Source organism: Tachysurus fulvidraco, chromosome 8, assembly GCF_022655615.1.
Source record: "Tachysurus fulvidraco isolate hzauxx_2018 chromosome 8, HZAU_PFXX_2.0, whole genome shotgun sequence".
Lineage (NCBI taxonomy): Eukaryota > Metazoa > Chordata > Actinopteri > Siluriformes > Bagridae > Tachysurus > Tachysurus fulvidraco.
The window spans coordinates 25,317,863-25,339,987 of NC_062525.1; the positions used below are offsets into that span (position 1 = coordinate 25,317,863).

At 43.2% G+C, this 22,125-nt stretch overlaps 1 protein-coding gene across 4 annotated transcripts in view; it reads right to left on the bottom strand.

The window, feature by feature from the left end:
- Positions 1 to 21,363, bottom strand: part of pcdh15b (protocadherin-related 15b) — a 199,087-nt gene extending 177,724 nt beyond the window's left edge. For 2 of the 4 annotated variants that reach the window (XM_047817911.1, XM_047817909.1), the window contains exons 1-2: positions 20,965 to 21,362; positions 1,676 to 1,793 (exon numbers count right to left, since the gene is read on the bottom strand). In XM_047817911.1, the coding sequence (XP_047673867.1) occupies positions 1,676 to 1,766 (91 nt within the window). In that variant the 5' untranslated portion in view covers positions 1,767 to 1,793; positions 20,965 to 21,362. Of the gene's footprint in view, positions 1 to 1,675; positions 1,794 to 20,964 lie in introns of all 4 variants that reach the window. The other 2 variants (XM_047817912.1, XM_047817910.1) reach the window with 2 other exon arrangements.
- Between the last annotated feature and the right edge of the window lie 762 nt (positions 21,364 to 22,125).

Below are 22,125 nucleotides of genomic sequence, written 5' to 3' on the forward strand. Positions count from 1 at the left end.
CCAGGACGGTGACGAGTCTGCTTACAGACTGTAGGTTGAGCGGCTGGCTGTCTGGTGCAGCCTTAACGACCTGGAGCTGAACACGCTCAAGTGGAGAGTGGAGATGAGAGTGGACTTCAGGAGAACCCCCCTGCTCTCCCCCCACTAACCACAATCTCCCAGGACCTGAAGTGGGACATTCACATTGACTCCATTGTGAAAAAGGCTCAGCAGAGGTTGTACTTCCTTCGAAGAAGTTCAACCTGCCACAGGATCTGCTGAAACAGTTTTACACTGCCATCATTGAATCTATCCTCTGCACCTCAGTAAATGTTTGGTTCAGCTCAGCCACCAAATTTGACCTCAGAAGACTACAGAGGGTAGTCCGGACTGCTGAGAGAATCATTGGCACAACTCTCCCCACTCTCCAAGATCTGTACTCCTCCAGAGTGAGCAAAAGGGCAAAGTCAATCACTCTGGACCCCTCACATCCAGCACACTCCCTCACTCTGGACCCCTCACATCCAGCACACTCACTCTGGACCCCTCACATCCAGCACATTCCCTCACTCTGGACCCCTCACATCCAGCACACTCACTCACTCTGGACCCCTCACATCCAGCACACTCACTCACTCTGGACCCCTCACATCCAGCACACTCCCTCACTCTGGACCTCTCACATCCAGCACACTCCCTCACTCTGGACCCCTCACATCCAGCACATTCCCTCACTCTGGACCCCTCACATCCAGCACACTCCCTCACTCTGGACCCCTCACATCCAGCACACTCACTCTGGACCCCTCACATCCAGCACACTCACTCACTCTGGACCCCTCACATCCAGCACACTCACTCACTCTGGACCCCTCACATCCAGCACACTCACTCACTCTGGACCCCTCACATCCAACACACTCACTCTGGACCCCTCACATCCAGCACACTCCCTCACTCTGGACCTCTCACATCCAGCACACTCACTCACTCTGGACCCCTCACATCCAGCACACTCACTCTGGACCCCTCACATCCAGCACACTCCCTCACTCTGGACCCCTCACATCCAGCACACTCACTCTGGACCCCTCACATCCAGCACACTCCCTCACTCTGGACCCCTCACATCCAGCACATTCCCTCACTCTGGACCCCTCACATTCAGCACACTCCCTCACTCTGGACCCCTCACATCCAGCACACTCACTCTGGACCCCTCACATCCAGCACACTCACTCACTCTGGACCCCTCACATCCAGCACACTCACTCACTCTGGACCCCTCACATCCAGCACACTCACTCACTCTGGACATTTCACAATTGCACGTGTGTACATACAGATTGTATATATCGTATACCTCAATTGCACTTTTCACATCTGTAAATGTGTACATACAAATTATACTGTATATGTCATTCTGTTAGACTGTGGAGCTTCTGGCACTAAAAAAAATTCCTCGCATGTGAAAACATGCCTGGCAATAAAGCTGATTCTGATTCTGATCTGAATTTTAATAAAATAATTAAATTGTTTATATCGACTAAAAATGTTTGATTAAGATTTATGAGCCGGTGTAGATAATACAGGACGCAGCAAAATATTTTTTTATCCATAATGAGACAATGATGAAATTCTTCAATGGTCTTTAATGGATTATCATGTTAGTGTTATATTTCAGAGCAGCACCTACCATCTGGGTCCTCACCGCAACTGGAAGCTACGACTACGAGGACACCGATGCCGATCCTCAGCCATTCGGAAAGCCACGACCGCCGGCACATCTTCCCTCGGCGTTACTGTCCTCCCACCTACGAAAAGAAAGGAAGACGTTCTGTACATCTCATATACTGTATGGTGTTCAAAAGTAATGACAATGGCGGTCCATTTCAACACAGGGTTCACCACAGGGACTGTACAGTTCGTAGAGTCTATACGTTTCTATTTGAACGAGTGAATGAAAATAAAATTGGTAGTAGAAATCTGAATACTATAAACAATGGCTTGTACAGGAAGCTTGTGTTAATCCCTGGAAGTTCAGTTCACGGCTAAGTACAGTATGTGGACGCCTGGCTAACAGACAGCTCGTCAGGGAGGTGGAGGCTCAATCGGTTAGCGCTTTACGTAGAGCTAACGTTTTCGTTCCTAATAACAAATTTATTTCTTAATGAATCGAAAACGTATCAGATGAGTTTTACAGCACAGATGCAACATAAACCTACAACCAGGCCTTTGGGATGCTGCATAAAAAATAAAAAAACAAATAAATAAATAAAAAAGAAAGAAAGAAAGAGAAGAAATGGCATTTGTGCACATAACCTTTTTCCTTTGAAGCCAACAGGAGGGCTGATAGCATTCACAAAATCTAAGCTAGAACATCCCAAAGCAAATAGCTTTGAAGTTCTGCTGCATGTCTCAGGTCATTGCGGCGCTTCCTGAACAAGGCTCTGTGGGCAACGTGCTTTGACAAGGTTGGGATGTTGAGCTGAGCTACAATGAGACAGAGATACGTGATGACCTTTGATTTTCAAAGGTGTCGAAGGCGTTTTCTGAACCCGCGCTTAGGATTACCGTGTTATGGACGTGATTTTCAAAACCCGCGACTGTGAATGATTGCCTTATTATGTTGTGACCACAATTTCCAAAACAACACTTTCATAGATATGAGCATTACAGTGTGTGCCTGCGACGGTGTGCCGGCTTTATCCGAGAGGCTTTTTTTTTCTCTATCAACCACATTTTAACCACAAAACACACCTTTGGCCTCATAAACCTGCTTAATTCTAAAGCCATATGAGATTCTCAAGGTTGTGAATAGATGCATTTTGTTGATATCATATTAAATATAGCCAGAATCATCCTGCCACAGTGCTGGCTAGTAGGAATGAAAGGATAGATATTAGAGGGTATCGGGATCGTCATCTAAAGTTTCATGTGACTGCACAGGTCACCTGTTCTCCTCTGACTGCACAGGTCTTATATTATTAGAATCTGTTCACCTTTATGAATGATTCGAATGTCTTCTAACAAAAGACCTATAATTATGATGTGCTTATGTCAAGAGTGAAAAGGAAAACGATGCTCAGCTCTTCAGATTTTCATTCCATTTTTCATGTTGTCAGAATGTTTATAGACTTGTGATGAACTACATTATATACATTATACATGTTCCAAATAATACAGATATATAGATTCATTCATTTTCCACCGCTTAGCCGAACTTCTCGGGTCACGAGGAATTTGTGCCTATGTCAGGCGTCATCGGGCATCGAGGCAGGATACACCCTGGACGGAGTGCCAACCCATCACAGGGCACACACACACTCTCATTCACACACACACACTACGGACAATTTTCCAGAGATGCCAATCAACCTACCATGCATGTCTTTGGACTGGGGGAGGAAACCGGAGTACCCGGAGGAAACCCCCGAGGCACGGGGAGAACATGCAAACTCCACACACACAAGGCGGAGGTGGGAATCGAACCCCCGACCCTGGAGGTGTGAGGCGAATGTGCTAACCACTAAGCCACCGTGCCTAAACTGTGAGCACGAGACTCCTCAGGCCTTCTAGATACCTGTATATTCCAGACTTTGTGGTGACGCTGTCAAGAAGACCCTCGTATGAGTGTTCAGACCCTCGTATGAGTGTTCAGACCCTCGTATGAGTGTTCAGACCAGGTCTCCCTGCAATTACTTGAAAACTTTTCTTGCAGGTCTTTTGATGCCTGTGTGTGGTGGCATTAAATCAGTCACAGGCAAGCACATCACATTCAGGTCTGATCTCATCTCAGTCTATTTCGATGTGCGATTTTTGTCTGCGACAGCAAAATCAGGACAGAAATCATGCAGCGTAAAAACCCGACTTCGGTCGGTGGTCCCTCCTGCTCACTCCGGCTGATTATTATAAATAGTCTTTGCTCATCACATCTAAAATAGCTTTTGGACAGACAAATCTAATTTCACTAAATCCCATTTTCTGCATTTTTACAGATTTTCCTCCCACAAGACGGTACAAAGTTTTGTTCATTGTCGTGCCTTGAGAGAAAATCACATCCATGAGGTAGAACAAAAAAGCTACACTACAAATAAAATGGCTAAAAAGTTTGTATCTGCTTAACTATAACATCCATATGTGGACTATGTGGTACTAAAACTGTTGGCACAAACTTGTGAACACATAATTCTCTAGAATGTCATTGTTTAACTCGAGTTTACTCGAGAATTTGTCTTCAGCTGAACTATGAGACCCAAACCCGTTTCAGCATAACAAAGCACAGAGCTTGGTGAAGACATGGCTTGCAAACGTCGATGTGGAAGAACTTGAGTGTCCCGCACACCGACTCAGCCCCATCGAATACCTGTGGGATGAACTGGGATGCTGACTGAACCCCAGATTCAGCTGAATGAGCAGACATCGACACACCAACATCTAGTGTAAAACCTTGAAGAGAAAGTAGAAGACTGGAAGGTGATGTTTAACCAGCTCATAAACTATATATATATATATATATATATATATATATATATATACAGAAGCCTAAGATCAGGCAAGCAGAACCTCCTCACTGTTCCCTTCTCAAGACTTAAGCATAGAGGGGATTGAGCGTTTTCGGTGATTGGGCCACAGTTTTGGAATGGTTTGCCCATCGAGTTAAGATTAGCATACTCTCTGTCCATTTTTAAGTCCCTTTTAAAACCGTATCTCTTTTCATTGGCATATCCATAGTTTTCCCTTTCATTTTAATCCTTCTTTTTGTTCTTTAACTGTTCTTATTATTGCTTGTTTTAGTGTTTTAAGCCCTATTCGGACGGGATTAGTTTTACGTGGGGACGTGGAGTAATGCAATTTTACCTCAGGACGTCTGTAATATTAATTGGCCAATTCGCACGGGACAAGACATCTCAGTAAAACTAGCAGAAGTGGGAGGGGTAACTCGCTTTACACACCACAGTAACCTCCTTGTTGTCATATGCGTATGACGTTGCTTCCTGTTATCACGTGCACAAACAGACAACTTGGCGCCTCCATGCTTGCAAAACGCGCCAAAAACTACTTTTAAACAGGAAATGACGGAATTTTACCGTACATATTTACAGCGGGTCTAAACGGACGGGATCAGTATTACCTGAGGTCATTTTTCCGGACCTTTTTTACAGAAGGTAAAAGTCGCCGTAATCTTTACTGACATTGTCCATAATGATTACCGAGATGGCACATTCGGACGGGACTAAACTCACCGAGAAGCTCTGGTAATAATTACTTTACCCCCCACGTCCCCACGTAAAACTAGTCCCGTCCGAATAGGGCTAATGTCAGTAAAGATTACGACGACTTTTACCTTTTGTAAAAAGGTCCGGAAAAATGACCTCAGGTAATACTGATCCCGTCCGAATAGACCCGCTGTAAATATGTATGGTAAAATTCCGTCATTTCCTGTTTAAAAGTTGCATGGAGGCGCTTGAAACAGGAAGCGATGTCATACGCACATGACGACAAGGAGGTTACTGTGGTGCGTAAAGCGAGTTACCCCTCCCACTTCTGCTAGTTTTACTGAGATGCCTTGTCCTGTGCGAATTGGCCAATTAATATTACAGACGTCCTGAGGTAAAATTGCCTTACTCCACGTCCCCACGTAAAACTAATCCGAATAGTGCTATATCGTGCACTTTGGTCAGTCCTATGGCTGTTTTAAATGTGTTATATAAATAAAGAGAACTTGAACTTGAACTACTGTATGTTATTAGTCACGTGTCCACAAACGTTTGGCCATTTAACAGATCACTCGTACTGTATCTCTGAAAGCACAATCTGATCTGCATGCACAAGCTCATAGTCCGGACACAGGGATGTTTCTGCCCTCTAATAAGCTAATACGATAATAAGCTAATACGTAGCTTTGCACTCTTTTCTCTCTCTCTGTTCTCTCTTTTGTCTTTAATCCAACAGAAACACAGAAGCACTCACTGGCTTGCTCCTGCATCCAAGGTCAAGAATTTCCCAAAGTGGTTGGTGCATTCCAATACAAGAAACTGTCCATTCACTACACAATAAATGCCATCAAATATTAGACCAAGGGTGAAAGGAAACGTTCCAAAGATTGCAGTAAGCCTCCCAACCACAGGCCTGGGACTGATAAGGCACTAAATTGTCAAAATTGCAGCTGCAAACAAAAGTTGATAAGAAAATACCATATCACACAATATCGCAGCGTATCATCTGGACCGACTTGTTTCCGCCTATTTCGAGTCGCTCAGCAGAGCGAGACCTCTATTATTGAGCAGGTTGTCGAGCGTCGGCGTCGAAATCCGTCAGCTTCGACTGTGAAGTAAGCAAACAGTGCTTCTGACAGCCGAGCCGTCAACACACCTAATCCATTACTCTCTCCTGTCTAGATGCCTCTGGAGCAGCGCATCATTACCTCCTGCCATGAAGTGGATAGAACACAACAGTTGGAGAATAATGAGGCCGACAACGAACGTAACGCGATGGAACTGCAGGTAGCGTTGACTGATTACTCCGTAAGACTATTAACCTATTGCAGAAGCAACGGGCATTACATTCTGCTCACACACACACACCGGCATACACAGATATACACACACTCACATACACACACACACCTATTTATTTCTCACTCAGGAGTACCAGCTGCTTGAACTTACCATTTATTTGCTTTTAAAACAGGATCAGAGATGCTAGAAGTGTGGAGTTTTGGTGAAGCAGGATTTCATTTATCCCCAGTTTGATAGACAGACACGAGTTAAAAATGTCGCAATGACTCACCGGGATTAATCTTATTCAGGGCCTGTTTTGGAATGTTAGCCGTACAGCGTCGTACAGGGAATTAAGCAAGCGACACAGTTGGATCAGCGGCGTTGCTTTCATCGCACAACAAAGAGGGAAAAGAACAAATTAATGACGGCGGTACTAGCGGAGGGCTATTTTTTGGGTATCTTCATGGACATAGAGGTAATTGGAAGTGAAAACTGAACATACAGGGTGTTCTTTCTCTTTAAATTCATTAGCCAGACAAGAAGCACCAGTGTACAACAATCTATGGTTAAAAAAAATAGAAAATAGTGGTAGCTAATATTATGTAACTATGTACTGTATTGTATTTATGGACAGTTTAGTTAGCTGGTTAAATAAGTTAAGAGATATTAAAGGAAACGTTTGTACATGCTGTGTTTGTGCTCTTAAAGCACGTTTTGTTTATTAGCTGTGGGGGGTTTTTTGTAGCCATCACGATGTAAAATATAATATTTTAGACTATTTAGTCTACAGCATCTATAATTTCTCTCAACCTGACTGATTTTTTTTGCAAGCTTTTGCGCCTCACGTTTTTGTTCGGTTGTGTTTCAGGTTGGCTGAAGTGTGTAGTTCAGCACGAGGTGAGGTTTAAGATAAGGACGATATGCTTCACGATATTGGTAGCAGCTTGTAATTTTACAAAAAGTCTACATTTGGGCCAAAACGTGGTAGTAACATCATCAAGACACACAATCAGCCAAAGCCTTCTTCCACTGAACAGCTAGCATATAAAGTAATTACAATAAAGTGTAGGGTCCAAAGACATGCATGGTAGGTTGATTGGCATCTCTGGAAAATTGTCTGTAGTGTGTGAGTGTGTGTGTGAGTGAATGAGAGTGTGTGTGCGTGTGTGCCCTGTGATGGGTTGGCACTCCGTCCAGGGTGTATCCTGCCTTGATGCCCGGTGACGCCTGAGATAGGCACAGGCTCCCCGTGGCCCGAGAAGTTCGGATAAGCGGTAGAAAATGAATGAATGAATGAATAAAGTGTTTTCCCTTATAAAAGTATAAAAAACAAATCCTTTGCTGGCAATTTTGCATCACAAGTTTAAAAAAAGAAAGCTGCAGCAAAATATCAAGCATTTGTGCTCCTCAACAATCACCAAAAAAAAAAAAAAAAACTATGTGGAATACTGAAGGGTCTGGAAAAGGAGCCCATTCTATCGTTACGGCTAAGTTTATCGTACACATATTTACACATGTTGCTTTAAGGCTACACGTGAAGCTCCACCTCTAGGCTTGTGAATGAAAAATCTCATGGTACGTAAAGCGTCATCATCATCATCATCATCATCATCATCATCATCATCATCATCATCATCATCATATTGTTCCCACTAACCAGCACGGATCGATGCCACAGTTCCCATCTATGGCTTGAAAGTGAAAAGAAAAGAATAGAAGTGGGCGTGGCTAAGATATAAGTCCCATTCAAGTGTAAATATGAAGTCATACAGCAGCAGAGATATCAACTGAATTCTTCGATATTGATATCGCCCTGACAAACAAGATCCTGTTTCATTGTCTTAAGTTAATCTATATCCGGAAGGTCGTGTGTTCGATTCCTATATGCAGAATCTGACGCTGATGTTGATGATGAAAACCTTCACATTTTACACCCGGAGCGTCTCTTAGAGCAGAAACAGGTTTGCTTTCAGCGTTTACTTTAAAGATATATTTTTGGAACATTTCTTCACCTAGTGATTTATTAAAAGCCCTAAAAATTCCGAGTGTCTACTTCGGTATGAGTCGTTAACCACCACTGTGCAAGTGTGACAGGATAAAGACATCCCATGCCGAATACAGACACGGCAAAACAGACACAGATTTCTGGTTCTGAATCAGGGAAAAAGAGCCAAAGCCTTCGAGCTTCTGTGGCAGATTCAGTACAGTGTGATTTAATGGGAGAAAAGGTGAAGCTTATTGTACTGTACTTTCGTATCACAGTGTTGGCGGTTGGGTTGTGCATAAAACCAAACAACTCAATAAAAAATATCTTGTCCTGTTGAGGCAAAGTACACGGTTTCTCTTCGCATGATGATCTCTGAAAGCCGGTGGAACTCCAGTCAATGAAAAACACTTGTGATTTTATCAACCAGAATTTGGAATGTTTTTTTGAGATGGACATATAGACACACCGACATATACAGTGTACAAGAGTAGTGCTAAAATTAGCTGTAGTAAGAAATGCTAGTAGAACATTGGTATAACCCAAAGCTAATATTCCTTCAAATTTTCATCAATGTGGCTTTACATTCATTCATTCGTTCATTTCCTACTGCTTATCCGAACTTCTCGGGTCACGGGGAGCCTGTGTCTATCTCAGGTGTCATCGGGCATCGAGGCAGGATACACCCTGGACGGAGTGCCAACCCATCACAGGGCACACACACACTCTCATTCACTCACACACACTCACACACTACGGACAATTTTCCAGAGATGCCAATCAACCTACCATGCATGTCTTTGGACCGGGGGAGGAAACCGGAGTACCCGGAGGAAACCCCCGAGGCACGGGGAGAACATGCAAACTCCACACACACAAGGCGGAGGTGGGAATCGAACCCCCAACCCTGGAGGTGTGAGTCGAACGTGCTAACCACTAAGCCACCGTGCTCCCCCCCATGTGGCTTAACAATATTTCAGAAAAAATCATTTTCTCTAATTTTAATCACCGTTGTATACACATCTTCATTACTATGCAAGAACATGCCTGAAAATGATTACTAACGAACTTGTGTGCTGTAATAAATATGTACACGCATCTACATATGTATGTACTGTACGGTACAGTACGCACAAAAAAGACACACATCATCGGTTCTAATCCAAGCGCCAGACTTTAAGACCTTTGTGAACTGAAAAGCATGAAAAATGTCTTTGCCTCAGGCATTTATGTTAGGAAAAAAAGTCTGTGGCCTTGAAAGCCCTGGATCTAAACCTAAGACCTGACATGATGTACAGTAGCCTCACAGGGTTCCGTCTGAAAGACTGACATCTGACCTCCATCAAGAGGTTCATCGCTTCACCCCGTGTCACTTTCCGATCCGAGCTCGGGGCCGCAAGAAGGCCGGAATGTGACATGCGACATTTATTTTAAACAACAGGCCATCTGGATGCCACGGTGAACGGAGAGGGACACCATGCCTCGTTAAAGTCGTCTCGTTTGATGAGGACGCTGCGGCTAGATGAGTGTTTCCTGCGGTTGCTGAGAGAGCAGAATAAACCGTTTTTAAGTCCCTATGTTTAATGAGACATCCAGGGAAGCCGTGACAATGGCGTCTGAGCCGGCGATGAATCAACAGGCTGGTGGGAAAAGCCATGCAATATGACAGGCGTAACCATGGGGCATAAACGGGTAAAGACAACAGATGTCTGGCTTTTGGCGACTACCAAGTGAAAAACACACAGCTCTATTGCCACGTTAAGAGGTGTGAAGGAAATGTCTCAGATGCTGTTACTATTTAGTTTATGTTGAGCTGCTGGCAGGACCGTGTGACACATAAGACGAGACATACGAAGCTCCACATTTACAATGCATAAGCTACAGCGCTAATTGTTTTTTATTTGTGGATGATATTCTGCCATCGGTCCGAACAGCCACAGGAGCTTCATGAGCCACTCTTAAACAGTGACAAGCAAATAAACCTAAAGTAAATGTTTACAATAATAAAAATAATAATGAATTATTTATATAGTACTTTTCACAAGCAAGGATTTTAACCCTTTACAACCAGCACTCCTGTGTTTCTTTGGAATGGAAATCGACATAAACAAATGAATTATTTTCTTTCTACAAGTCTGATCTAAAACGAATCGAGGACCGACAGGCTGACAGGTTTTATTCTCTGCTGATAATCTTTTACAGAATTTTAGTGGTTGATGATTAACACCTGCACATTTTAGCTGATTATGAATAAACACAGGGGACACGGTGGCTTAGTGGTTAGCATGTTCGCCTCACACCTCCAGGGTCGGGGGTTCGATTCCCACCTCCGCCTTGTGTGTGTGGAGTTTGCATGTTCTCCCCGTGCCTCGGGGGTTTCCTCCGGGTACTCCGGTTTCCTCCCCCGGTCCAAAGACATGCATGGTAGGTTGATTGGCATCTCTGGGAAATTGTCCCTAGTGTTTGTGAGTGAATGAGAGTGTGTGTGTGTGCCCTGTGATGGGTTGGCACTCCGTCCAGGGTGTATCCTGCCTCGATGCCCGATGACGTCCGAGATAGGCACAGGCTCCCCGTGACCCGAGAATTTCGGATAAGCGGTAGAAAATGAATGAATGAATAAACACTTGGGGCATCTCAGAGAGCAGAAATGGGTTTGATATCACAACCGACTTGTCTGGACTTTTTTAATGACATATTGTCCCTTGAAATACTAAAAATTCTTAAAATCCTAAGTTTCTACACTTATACAAGCTATTAAGCACCGCTGTGGAATGGGAGGCTGAACACAAGCACAATAAAACAGAAGCAAATTGAAGAAAGCGACAGTCTATAAGATTGAATCGGAGTCTAAGATTAAGAATAGGACTAGTGAAACTGTTACGTTCCACTAAACACACCCGTAACATGATGCTGCCACCACCGCGCTTCACACTCCATTACATTTCCTTTGGATTATGTCTTATTCTGCCATACATGCAGCTGATCATTATGGTCAAACATTTCTACATCATCTGGACCACAGAACAAGCCAGATGTTGGTTTTACAGTAGGTCTTTCGTCCTTGAATGATTTGGACAATTCCCTACCAGAACACCAGGGGGCGGAGCGACAGGTTTTGTTTCCATCCTGTGCCATGTGCTTTTTGTTTTCAGGTATGTTTGTCCTGCCTGATCTTTATCCCATTCATTCCTCTGCACACATGTTCCTCACGTTTCACTAATTACCTCCCCTGTTTATACCTTGTTGTGTGTTTTGTTGCTCTGTCTCTCGTCACTTGTCTTTTTCCCTCTATCTTGTTTTGTGTATATTATTGCTTAGTTTTCTCCCTCGTGTTTTCCTGTGTGTGTTGGTTTTGTTTTATTTCCTTTCGTACCTGACGCACTAGTTCTTTTTTGTTATCTCAGTTGCACCTTTCTTCATCCCTGTATGTTAACGTGTCCCTCGTTCCCGACCGATACGATCGTTCGTAGAGATGTTTCTAGTGCGTTCAGGCTGTTCAGACTTGTGGAGGTTCATTATTTTTATTCTGAGGAGTGGATTTGGATTCTCCCATAGAAGCACAGGCAGAGGTTCTTGGCTCTAAAGAAGGCCTAAGGGGTTTTGTATCAAATGAACTTCTAATTTTGTTAAATAGCCAATTAGAAGCTTCTGATACTGTATTGATAACTATTAGAATTTAAGCTGAAATAAATCTTATAATCAATCTGTGCAAAGTAGACGTGAACTGACTTGAGACTGAAAGGTAGGAAGGAATCGTCAATCAGCTATTGAGCTACTGATGTTTTTTTTTTAAACACTATTCCAGAGCTGAACAAAAAAAAATAATAGCAAGCGAGCAGACGTTCGAGAGAGCAGATAACTGTACTGTGCCTCAGTAAGCTTAATAACATGGACTAACATGGACGACATATGTTTCGTATGACTAATCTGACCTTTTACTCATCCAGCTTCAGGTTCTTTCCTCTTTGCGAGCAATGTGATCTACTGAAAGTTCACCGAACAGAGATGTTTATTTACTGCACCACGACGACTGATGCTGAATCTATTCGTTTGCATTAAAAACGTGTCAAATAGTCTAATTTTACAAGTAAACCTGGCACGGTTTCTATGGTTACCAACTTAATGTGTGTAAATCACAAGCACTTTCACCTCACACCTCCAGGGTCGGGGGTTCGATTCCCACCTCCGCCTTGTGTGTGTGGAGTTTGCATGTTCTCCCCGTGCCTCGGGGGTTTCCTCCGGGTACTCCGGTTTCCTCCCCCGGTCCAAAGACATGCATGGTAGGTTGATTGGCATCTCTGGAAAATTGTCCGTAGTGTGTGAGTGTGAGTGTGTGAGTGAACGTGAGTGTGTGTATGCCCTGTGATGGGTTGGCACTCCGTCCAGGGTGTATCCTGCCTCAATGCCCGATGACGCCTGAGATAGGCACAGGCTCCCCGTGACCCGAGACCAGAGAAGTTCGGATAAGCGGTAGAAAATGAATGAATGAATGAATGAATGAATGAATGAATGAATGAATGAATGAATGAATGAATGAATAGCCCAACAACGTCTTTCAATACGAAGCCTTCGACTACAGAGACCATAAAAGGTAGAAAACACACATGTAAATGAGAGACATACACCATTGTGAGGACTGAAACTCCACCCACGTGTTAATGGACTTCTCTCAATAAACCCGATTTAATTCTCCACAGAGCTTTTGTATTTAGAGGTTGTCGTTTTTTTCCACAGTGTCTTCTTTTTTTTTTTTTTTGTCAGAGACGTTTATCTGGCAAAATGTCCTGTTTATTTTTACTCTGCTATTGGAAATCAATCCCGAATAAGCCACACTCACTCCATAGCGTTTCAGCTAGCTGGCTAGCGAGCTCACATTGATTTGTACATTTCTGTTAAAAGGTGTTTCTGGTAAAAAAATTTTAAAAAAATCGCAGTCAAAAGTCATGTTCCTGAAAATGTCTGCTGATGTGATGATGTCACTGGGTATAATAGTATAATAGTAACAGTGTCAATCTAGGAGGTGGGAATTTACACGGTGAACACGGTCCAGCGGAGTGATACACGCGGTGAAACGGCTCGGTGCGATTACAGGAAATATAGGGCCTTTTTACACCTGGTCACTTTTACACGTGTGTTGTCTCTGATCCGATAGCTGTCTGATTTCTTAAAACTGTCCCATTTACATCAGGCCACATAAACGCGTCTCGGCGAATCGGATATCGATCCGATCTTTTTACTCCTGCATAATATGCTAATATATTTGACCTAATTTCCGGGGTAATTGAAATGGAACACACTTTGGTGTATGCAGTTGCTAGAAAAAAAACAGAATTTACTGTTTGCTGCATTTTCGCTGGCAGCAGCAGCGCATTTTAAGACCCAATGAGACGCCTGGGATCAAAGCCAGCGCTGGTGGGAAAACATGTTTGTTTCTGGTGTGATGCACGACTCGCGAGTCACCTGCGAGTGACGTACTTCCGTTTGGGAGGAGTATAGCGCTGACGTATGTGGCTTGAACAATCACATTCATTTACACCTGTCCAGTTTCATCTGAAACACGTCCCAGACCACCTCCTGAAGGGGTTTGTACCATCGGATTTATATCCGTCTCCAAAACGTTTCGGAGGGCATTTAGACCTGGTCTTTTTATCATCGGGTAGATATCGGATCACCAGGAAGTGATCAGCAGGAAGTGACCAGGTGTAAAAAAGCCCCATAGACACACTTGGGGACATTTGCTCATCTACAGTAGAACCATGATCTATTAAAAATGATGTACTAAAAAGTGAGCATTTCCACCATGAGGGTTTTAATCAGAGTAGAAGATTGTGTAATAATTGTATCTGCTGTGTAGTCAGGAACTGGGAGAAGCATGAAGATTCAGCTTGGTGGTAGATTTGTCCATTATATTTTTGAGCTACGTCATCGTCTAAAGTTCAGATGATTCATCCGATTTAGCACTTCTATAAAATCCTATTGAGATGTTTTTAAAACTTTAAAACGTGTCGTGATTTTTTTACAGACATATTCTCACTGACCACTTTTATCTAAAGTTATCTAAATAGTATAAAAACCTGACGATAAACGCACTTGTCTGACTTTAGCTACGATAATTATATGCTGATGCACGGGTTTATTTATCACATGAATCATCTCAATATAATGTGCCTTAAGACTGAGAGGAGACGTGGGCGGAGCTTCCTGGGGAAGTGTCTGAGAGTTTAATGTGGGTTTTTAATGTGGGGTCCGAACGCAAGTGCGATTGTTTTAGCCCCCTTTCTGGTTTCAGGTTCAGTTTGAACTGATTCTGTAGAAGCGCTCCAGGTGATTTACCAGATTTTTGGTGTTTTGTTGTTTTGGTGTCCCACAACATTCCCCTGTCACTCATGCTACATGTCTTGTGATCTGATGTATCAGACACAGAACACACACCTAACAGGACATCAGTCCACTGCAGGTCATGACATGTTACAACTAAAATAATATTATTATTCTCATTAGCGATTTATAAAACTGTTGATTTTCTTTGGATCCACTGATCCACTGATCCACTGATCCACTGATCCCAAAATAAAAAAATTAGACTTGTTTGAAATGATTATATATCACACATATCGCTTATATTACTTGTCTGTCATCTCTTTCTCTTTCACTTCATTTCTTCTTGCCTGCCTGCCTGGCTGTGCACGCGTGCGCGTGTGTGCGCGCGTGTGTGTGTGTGTGTGTGTGTGTGTGTGTGTGTGTGTGTGTGTGTGTGTGTGTGTGTGTGTGTGTGTGTGTGTGTGTGTGTGTGTGTGTGTGTGACAGACTGGCAGGCAGAGGCAGATGGTGGAAGGAGCAGTAGTTCCTATCCTTCACATCAATATTACATCCTACAACATTTTACTTTTCACCAGCATGCTCTGTTTGATTTAAAACACACACACACACACACACACACACACACACACACACACACACACACACAGTTCATCTTTAGTTCTCTGTGCCTGCCACAGACGCATACTGAACTGCGTCTTCCATAAAAAACGGTCAGTGTCATGAATGGACAACAGTTCCTTTGTTTTCTTTGTGATTTCCTCAGAACATTTATTCTGTCAGACCCTTGACGCTGCTCCACAGGATGAGATTATTACTTTTATAGTCTTTTTCTTCAGAGGATCGTATCATGCGAATATAATGTTTAATGGGAAATCTGAATAAATAAATAAATAAATAAATAAATAAATAAATAAATAAATAAATAAATAAAATATACAGCTTGATTCATATTGAGAAGTCCTTCAAGTGTGTCGTTTATGCTACTAATCATTAATGTGTTTGTGTTCAGACGAGTCACCTGGAGTCTCACCTCTAGAAGTGACACATATTTTCGTGCGTGCTCGAAATATCTTATTTAAGGTGGAGTAAGAGGCTTAACGTCAGGAGCGATCTGAGTAAGTTTCCTACAACGGCTCTGGACCTCTGAGAGCGTCTGAGACACTGTGCACAGAAGTGTAGTGGGAAAAATCTTCAAATAAGAGAAGAGACTTACTGTAAATAAGTTTCATACATTTCACAGAAAACCCAATGTGAATGAGAGAGGGGGGAGAGGGGGGGGAGAGATGGAGGGGAAGGGGGGAGGGAGAGAGAGAGAGAGTGAGGCAGATAGAGAGTGTGTATGAAGAGGAGAGAGAGAGAGGCAGAGAGAGACTGTGTGAAGAGGAGAGCGAGAGAGAGAGACAGAGAGAGAGAGAGAGAGAGAGAGAGAGAGAGAGAGAGAGAGGCAGATAGAGAGTGTGTGTGAAGAGGAGAGAGAGAGAGAGAGAGAGAGAGAGAGAGAGACAGAGAGTGAAAGAGAGAGTGTGAAAGAGAGAGAGAGACAGAGAGTGAAAGAGAGACAGAGAGAGAGAGAGAGACAGACAGAGTGTAAAAGAGAGTGAGAGACTGTGAGAGAGAGAGAGAGAGAGAGAGAGAGAGAGAGAGAGAGAGAGTAAAGAGAGATAGTTATATATTTACATATTTTGTTTCCTTTCCTAATGAATTTCAATCTTTTATGAAAATCATTTATTTTTTGTAGCAACCACATACACCAAAGTGTGTTCCATTGCAATTACCCTGGAAATTAGGTCAAATATATTAGCATTTTGGGCGGGAGTAAAAAGATCGGATCGATATCCGATTCTCCGAGACGCGTTTATGTGGCCTGATGTAAATGGGACAGTTTTAACTAATCAGATAGCTATTGGATCAGAGACAACACACGAAGTAACCAGGTGTAAAAAGGCCCTATAAGATCTCTTGCTCCAGAGCTATAAAAATGTGACAGGATCTCATTTTCAAGTCATTCCACAGGTTTTTGATACAGTATAGGATTCGTTCCTGGGCTCTGACCCGTCCGTTCCAAACCGCCGATCTTCTTCTTCTGAAATCGTTTCTTTTGTTGACTTACTGTATATTTATGCTTCGGGTTGTTATTATGTTCCAGCGAAATAAAAGTTCATCTTTAGCTAAGCAGGTTTTGTGCCAAAACGGATTGGTATCCGTAATTCAGTCTACCATACTGTAGTATGATGCTGCCACCACCATGCTTCACTGTACAGTAAGTAAGCTGTTCTTTCAGTCTTGTTTATTTAGGATCATGCCCATGTAGCCCATGTAGCCCATGTACCCCATGTAGCCCATGTAGCCCATGTGGGATATTTTTGCCACACGGTTTCGGTTAATTTAGGCCGTTAGTTTGAGAAAGAGCTTCCATCTAGCCGTCCTATGACATGCTCAGACATGTGAGGAATATAAAGATTCTTGTCACTAGCAGAGATTGACCAGCACTCGCCAGATATTCCTGCAGCTCCATAAATGTTGCCCTTTGTCTCTTGGCAGCTTCTCTGATAAATTTGCTTTTTGTCCTTCTATCAATTTTAGAGGGACGTCCTGTTCTTGGTGATGTCACCGTGGTGCTCCATTTTCTCCACTTGAGACGCAGTTCCTCAGAATCCCTTCCTTTCTGACTGGTGTATGATTATTATCCTGAATATAAGTCTGAATGTGATTGGTTCATTTTGAGCAGAGTCACACACCCTGTTATAAAGGGTTATGCAACCAAACTGCAACCTTTTTATATTTTTGACCTCCATCCATTGACTTGACTTATGTAGGTTTTATTTTTTCGTCACAAAAGCCTGCGAGGCGTGTAGACGACGCGACCTGGACAATCTGCAATGTCTTGTATTAAAACTGCCCAGTTTTTCTTCTGTAATTACAACAAATACTGAAGATTTTTATACCCTCACATGCTATGAAACGTTCAGGACAACTTTGGAATAATGTCCAACTTCGGTGACCCTAAAATGTAACTCCGAATGTGTCTGAGATGTAAAAGAGATTTGGAGAAGAGCTGTCTGTAATGGAATGGCCTGCTCAGTCACCCGGTCCTAACCCAATCAAGACACTCGGGGAGGAGTCGGATCGAAAGTTCAAATAAGGTGCTGTATAATCTCCACACACCTCTGGGAGGTCTGACAACACACACTGTAATACATCTCTGAAGAAAAAAATAAAATAGCATGCTACAGTACAAACACTGACGGTGTGTCCGAAATAAAAGCCGTGCCACGGTTATAGCTGCTATGAAAGGGTTTTTGAAATTTTATTCACTCATTCATTCATTCATTCATTTATTCATTATTTACCACTTATCCGAACTTCTCGGGGAGCCTGTGCCTATCTCAGGCGTCATCGGGCATCGAGGCAGGATACACCCTGGACGGAGTGCCAACCCATCGCAGGGCACACACACACTCTCATTCACTCACACACACTCACACACTACGGACAATTTTCCAGAGATGCCAATCAACCTACCATGCATGTCTTTGGACCGGGGGAGGAAACCGGAGTACCCGGAGGAAACCCCCGAGGCACGGGGAGAACATGCAAACTCCACACACACAAGGTGGAGGTGGGAATCGAACCCCCGACCCTGGATGTGCTAACCACTAAGCCACCTCTCATAAATTTTAGTCTCAAACTATTAATAATTAGTCTTTAGAACTGGATTAAACTGGATTATGATATAGATAAACTCCACCGTTATGACACTCCTGGTACTAATACACAGCGGTATGTCTGTCGTCCCAGAGATGTTATCTTATAGTTTACATCTTTAAAGTCTATATATCACCTGGAAAGGTCGATACAGAGTACCTTTAAAAAGACTTAACTGGACAGCAATGACCTTTTAGTCATAAAAGGTATAAACGTAAGGCGAGCATCCCAGTAAGGAAAGGCACTTAGTACACTCTTCATGTCTGATAGTGTAAACATGGGTTTGTGGGTACTGTGAGATTGACTGTACATCTTACACGACTCTTTAGGCAACAGGTTGGTAATAAAATACTACTGTATAAAAAAAAAAGTTACAGTTAAGAATTGCAGCATTCTGTATATACAGTAAAGTACTGTAATCTCATTCGCATTAAAGGTTGAAGGTTAAAGGTTTTGCTTAAGGACCCAACTGTGGCAGATTGTCAGCACCACCTTCTGACCACCACAACAAGCTCACTTTCCGTTTCCAGAGCGGACGACTACGCCTCGTCCACGGCAGGTCTTCATGAGCACCGTTTGACCTTTATGTATCCAAAATGCATCTAATGAGACCTGTTTTCATCCTTATTGAGATCTCTAACACCACCCCCTTGTGCATCCTTACCTCCACTGGCTTCTTGTAGCTTCCTTGTAGATATAAAACACAGAGACTTGCCTAAAAATCCAAAAAATGGATCAGCGCACACGTATTTTAAAGAACTTATCACATCCCGCACTGCACCATGCTTCCTCCAATCCTCTATAACTGCTCGACCGCTCACATCGTTTCTCAGGGTACATGGAAGGCTTCTATCTAGACTTTTCTATTCGTGCACTCGGGTCATGGAATGAACTTCTCCTAGGTTTCCGAACGGCCGAGTCACCGGAGGTCTTCTAACATCTAAAAAACAAACCTCTTCCTGAAGCTCCTACGGCAAGACACTTCATCTTTAGCTCAGTTGTATCCTACGTCTTAAAAAAATAAATAAAACATCAAAAAAATAAAACATCAGACAAATGAGCTAATGGCTTGTGTGTTATTTTTTTCTTATAATAATACGATATTACAGTAATTTGTCTACTTAATTATTTATTTATTTACTTACTTTATCATGTTAGAGTGCTTATTTCTAATATTTTTAGTAATATTTCTGAATGCATTTCTGAATAGTGAATCAAATGACTCATACGTAGCCATTCGATTCACTTGAACAGGCTTGAATCAGATGATTCGCCATGACGGAGGCGAGCGTCTGCGTGCGTGTGGCGCGAGTCAATAATTAACGAACAGACGAGGGGAGAGTGTAAGGTGCCCATGGGTCCTTTAGATTTCAGCCTATTCATGCAACAGCCACAGCATGTGGTGGGATAATTCCATTCTGTTGCCCTGTCGGTTATCCATTTGATTAAAATCGCCTGGATAGTTTGTTAGAAAATCCGGCCCCAGCTTGTGAGACATAAGAGGGTAAGCAGGTTGGAGTGTATGTATGTATCAGGTGTGCAAAGGTGGAAGAACAACAAGGAAAGCAGCTCAGATACCCAAAGGGTGTTTGTGTGTCTTTTTTCACCAAAGTATGAGCAACGCTGTAAATTACAAGCAGAATTATCAGGATTGTTGTATCTCCTTGTCTATAAGTTTAGCTCCTTCAGTCCAAACTGCATGCACTCTCTATGGAGAACCAAACAAAGACCTGAATACAGTGTTCAGTGTGCAGTGTTTAGTGTCTCTCCACACATCCATCTACAATACCACTAGATTTCAGCTCAGTGCGCACTTTCAGCTCTATCAGTGCTACTTCTATACTGTAGTAAGGCAACAGATTGGTGGAGGATGTTCGAGCTAATTGGATGAACTGCTCATGCGCCGTAATCCCTCAATTCTTCAAGCATGCATCTGATTCGATTCAGTTTATATATGTATAAAATGTTATATATATATATATATATATATATATATATATATATATATATATATATATATATATATATATATATATATATATATATATATATATATAGATAGAGAGAGAGAGAGAGAGAGAGAGAGAGAGAGAGAGAGAGAGAGAGAGAGAGAGAGAGAGAACTTTTTCCTTTAAATATCCCCAATGTATATTAGTAGATATATATGTCAATGTATAGAATTGATATTTCCCTGCCTGCTTCTTTCCGATGCCATGCAGGTTATCAGGTCTTGGCAATATAATACAATACAATATTATTGGCAGCGATTTTTTTCTGCTGCATAAACTAGTCCCAGTTAGTGAGCTTAGGTTCATGATCCGATCAGCCACGAACATGATGTCAGCCTGTCAACGGAACAAGGCTGGAGCCAGTGCCAACTCCACCTGCTACGACATTCAGCCTCACTTTCTGCGCTTTAAACAGAAGAATTGACACCGGATCTGTAAAACGCACAGACAGAAAAAGTCTTACCATGCTAGTTTGGAGAGGCAGGTAATCCCCGTCAGACACGGCGTGAAAGTGCCAGAGAAGCGAGCACATCCTGTAGAAATGTGGAAATGTTCCTCCGCCACACGCTAGCGCCCTCTGCGCGTGTGTGTGTGTGCGTGCGTGCGTAAGTGTGTGCGTAAGTGTGTGTGTTACTCTCTGCTACATCAGTAAGCACTCCCATAGGCGGGTTTATACGCTCAAACTCTCCAGTTAATTTCAGGCCAGCAAAAAAAAGAGGGAAAAGAAAAGAAAAAAGAAAAACTGTTGTCCAAACGTCCTGTTCTACCTCCACGGCCGATGGCAACGATTTCCCGAAATGACCCTTAAATCCCCACGACACGAGAGTAATCGCATTACTGTGTGTGCGCGCGCGCGCTCGTGTGTGTGTGTGTGTGTGTGTGTGTGTGTGTGTGTGTGTGTGTGTGTGTGTGTGTGTGTGTGTGTGCCCGCGCGCGCGTGTGTGTGCGCGTGCGCCTGCGTGTGTGTGTGTGTGTGTGTGTGTGTGTGTGTGTGTGTGTGTCTGTGTGTGGCTCCGAAGAAGACACGGAGCTGTCCAGTTCTGTACGGTGCTTGTGTGTCTCGCTGTGTGTGTGTGTGTGTGTGTGTGTGTGTGTGTGTGTGTGTGTGTGTGTGTGTGTGTGTGTGTGTGTGTGTGTGTGTGTGTGCGCCTGCGTGTGTGTGTGGCTCCGAAGAAGACACGGAGCTGTCCAGTTCTGTACTGTGCTTGTGTGTCTCGCTGTGTGTGTGTGTGTGTGTGTGTGTGTGTGTGTGTGTGTGTGTGTGTGTGTGTGTGTGTGTGTGTGTGTGTGTGTGTGTGTGTGTGCGCCTGCGTGTGTGTGTGGCTCCGAAGAAGACACGGAGCTGTCCAGTTCTGTACTGTGCTTGTGTGTCTCGCTGTGTGTGTGTGTGTGTGTGTGTGTGTGTGTGTGTGTGTGTGTGTGTGTGTGTGTGTGTGTGTGTGTGTGTGTGTGTGTGTGTGTGTGTGGCTCTGAAGAAGACACGCAGCTGTCCAGTTCTGTACGCGCCTGGGGTTTGTTCCAGGTGAACGTGCGCATGAGCTCACGAACCAATCAGCGCAGCTGGAGATACAAAATATTTGCATAGCGAATCGCTACGGCGAAGGTTGAACCAATGAATTAAAGT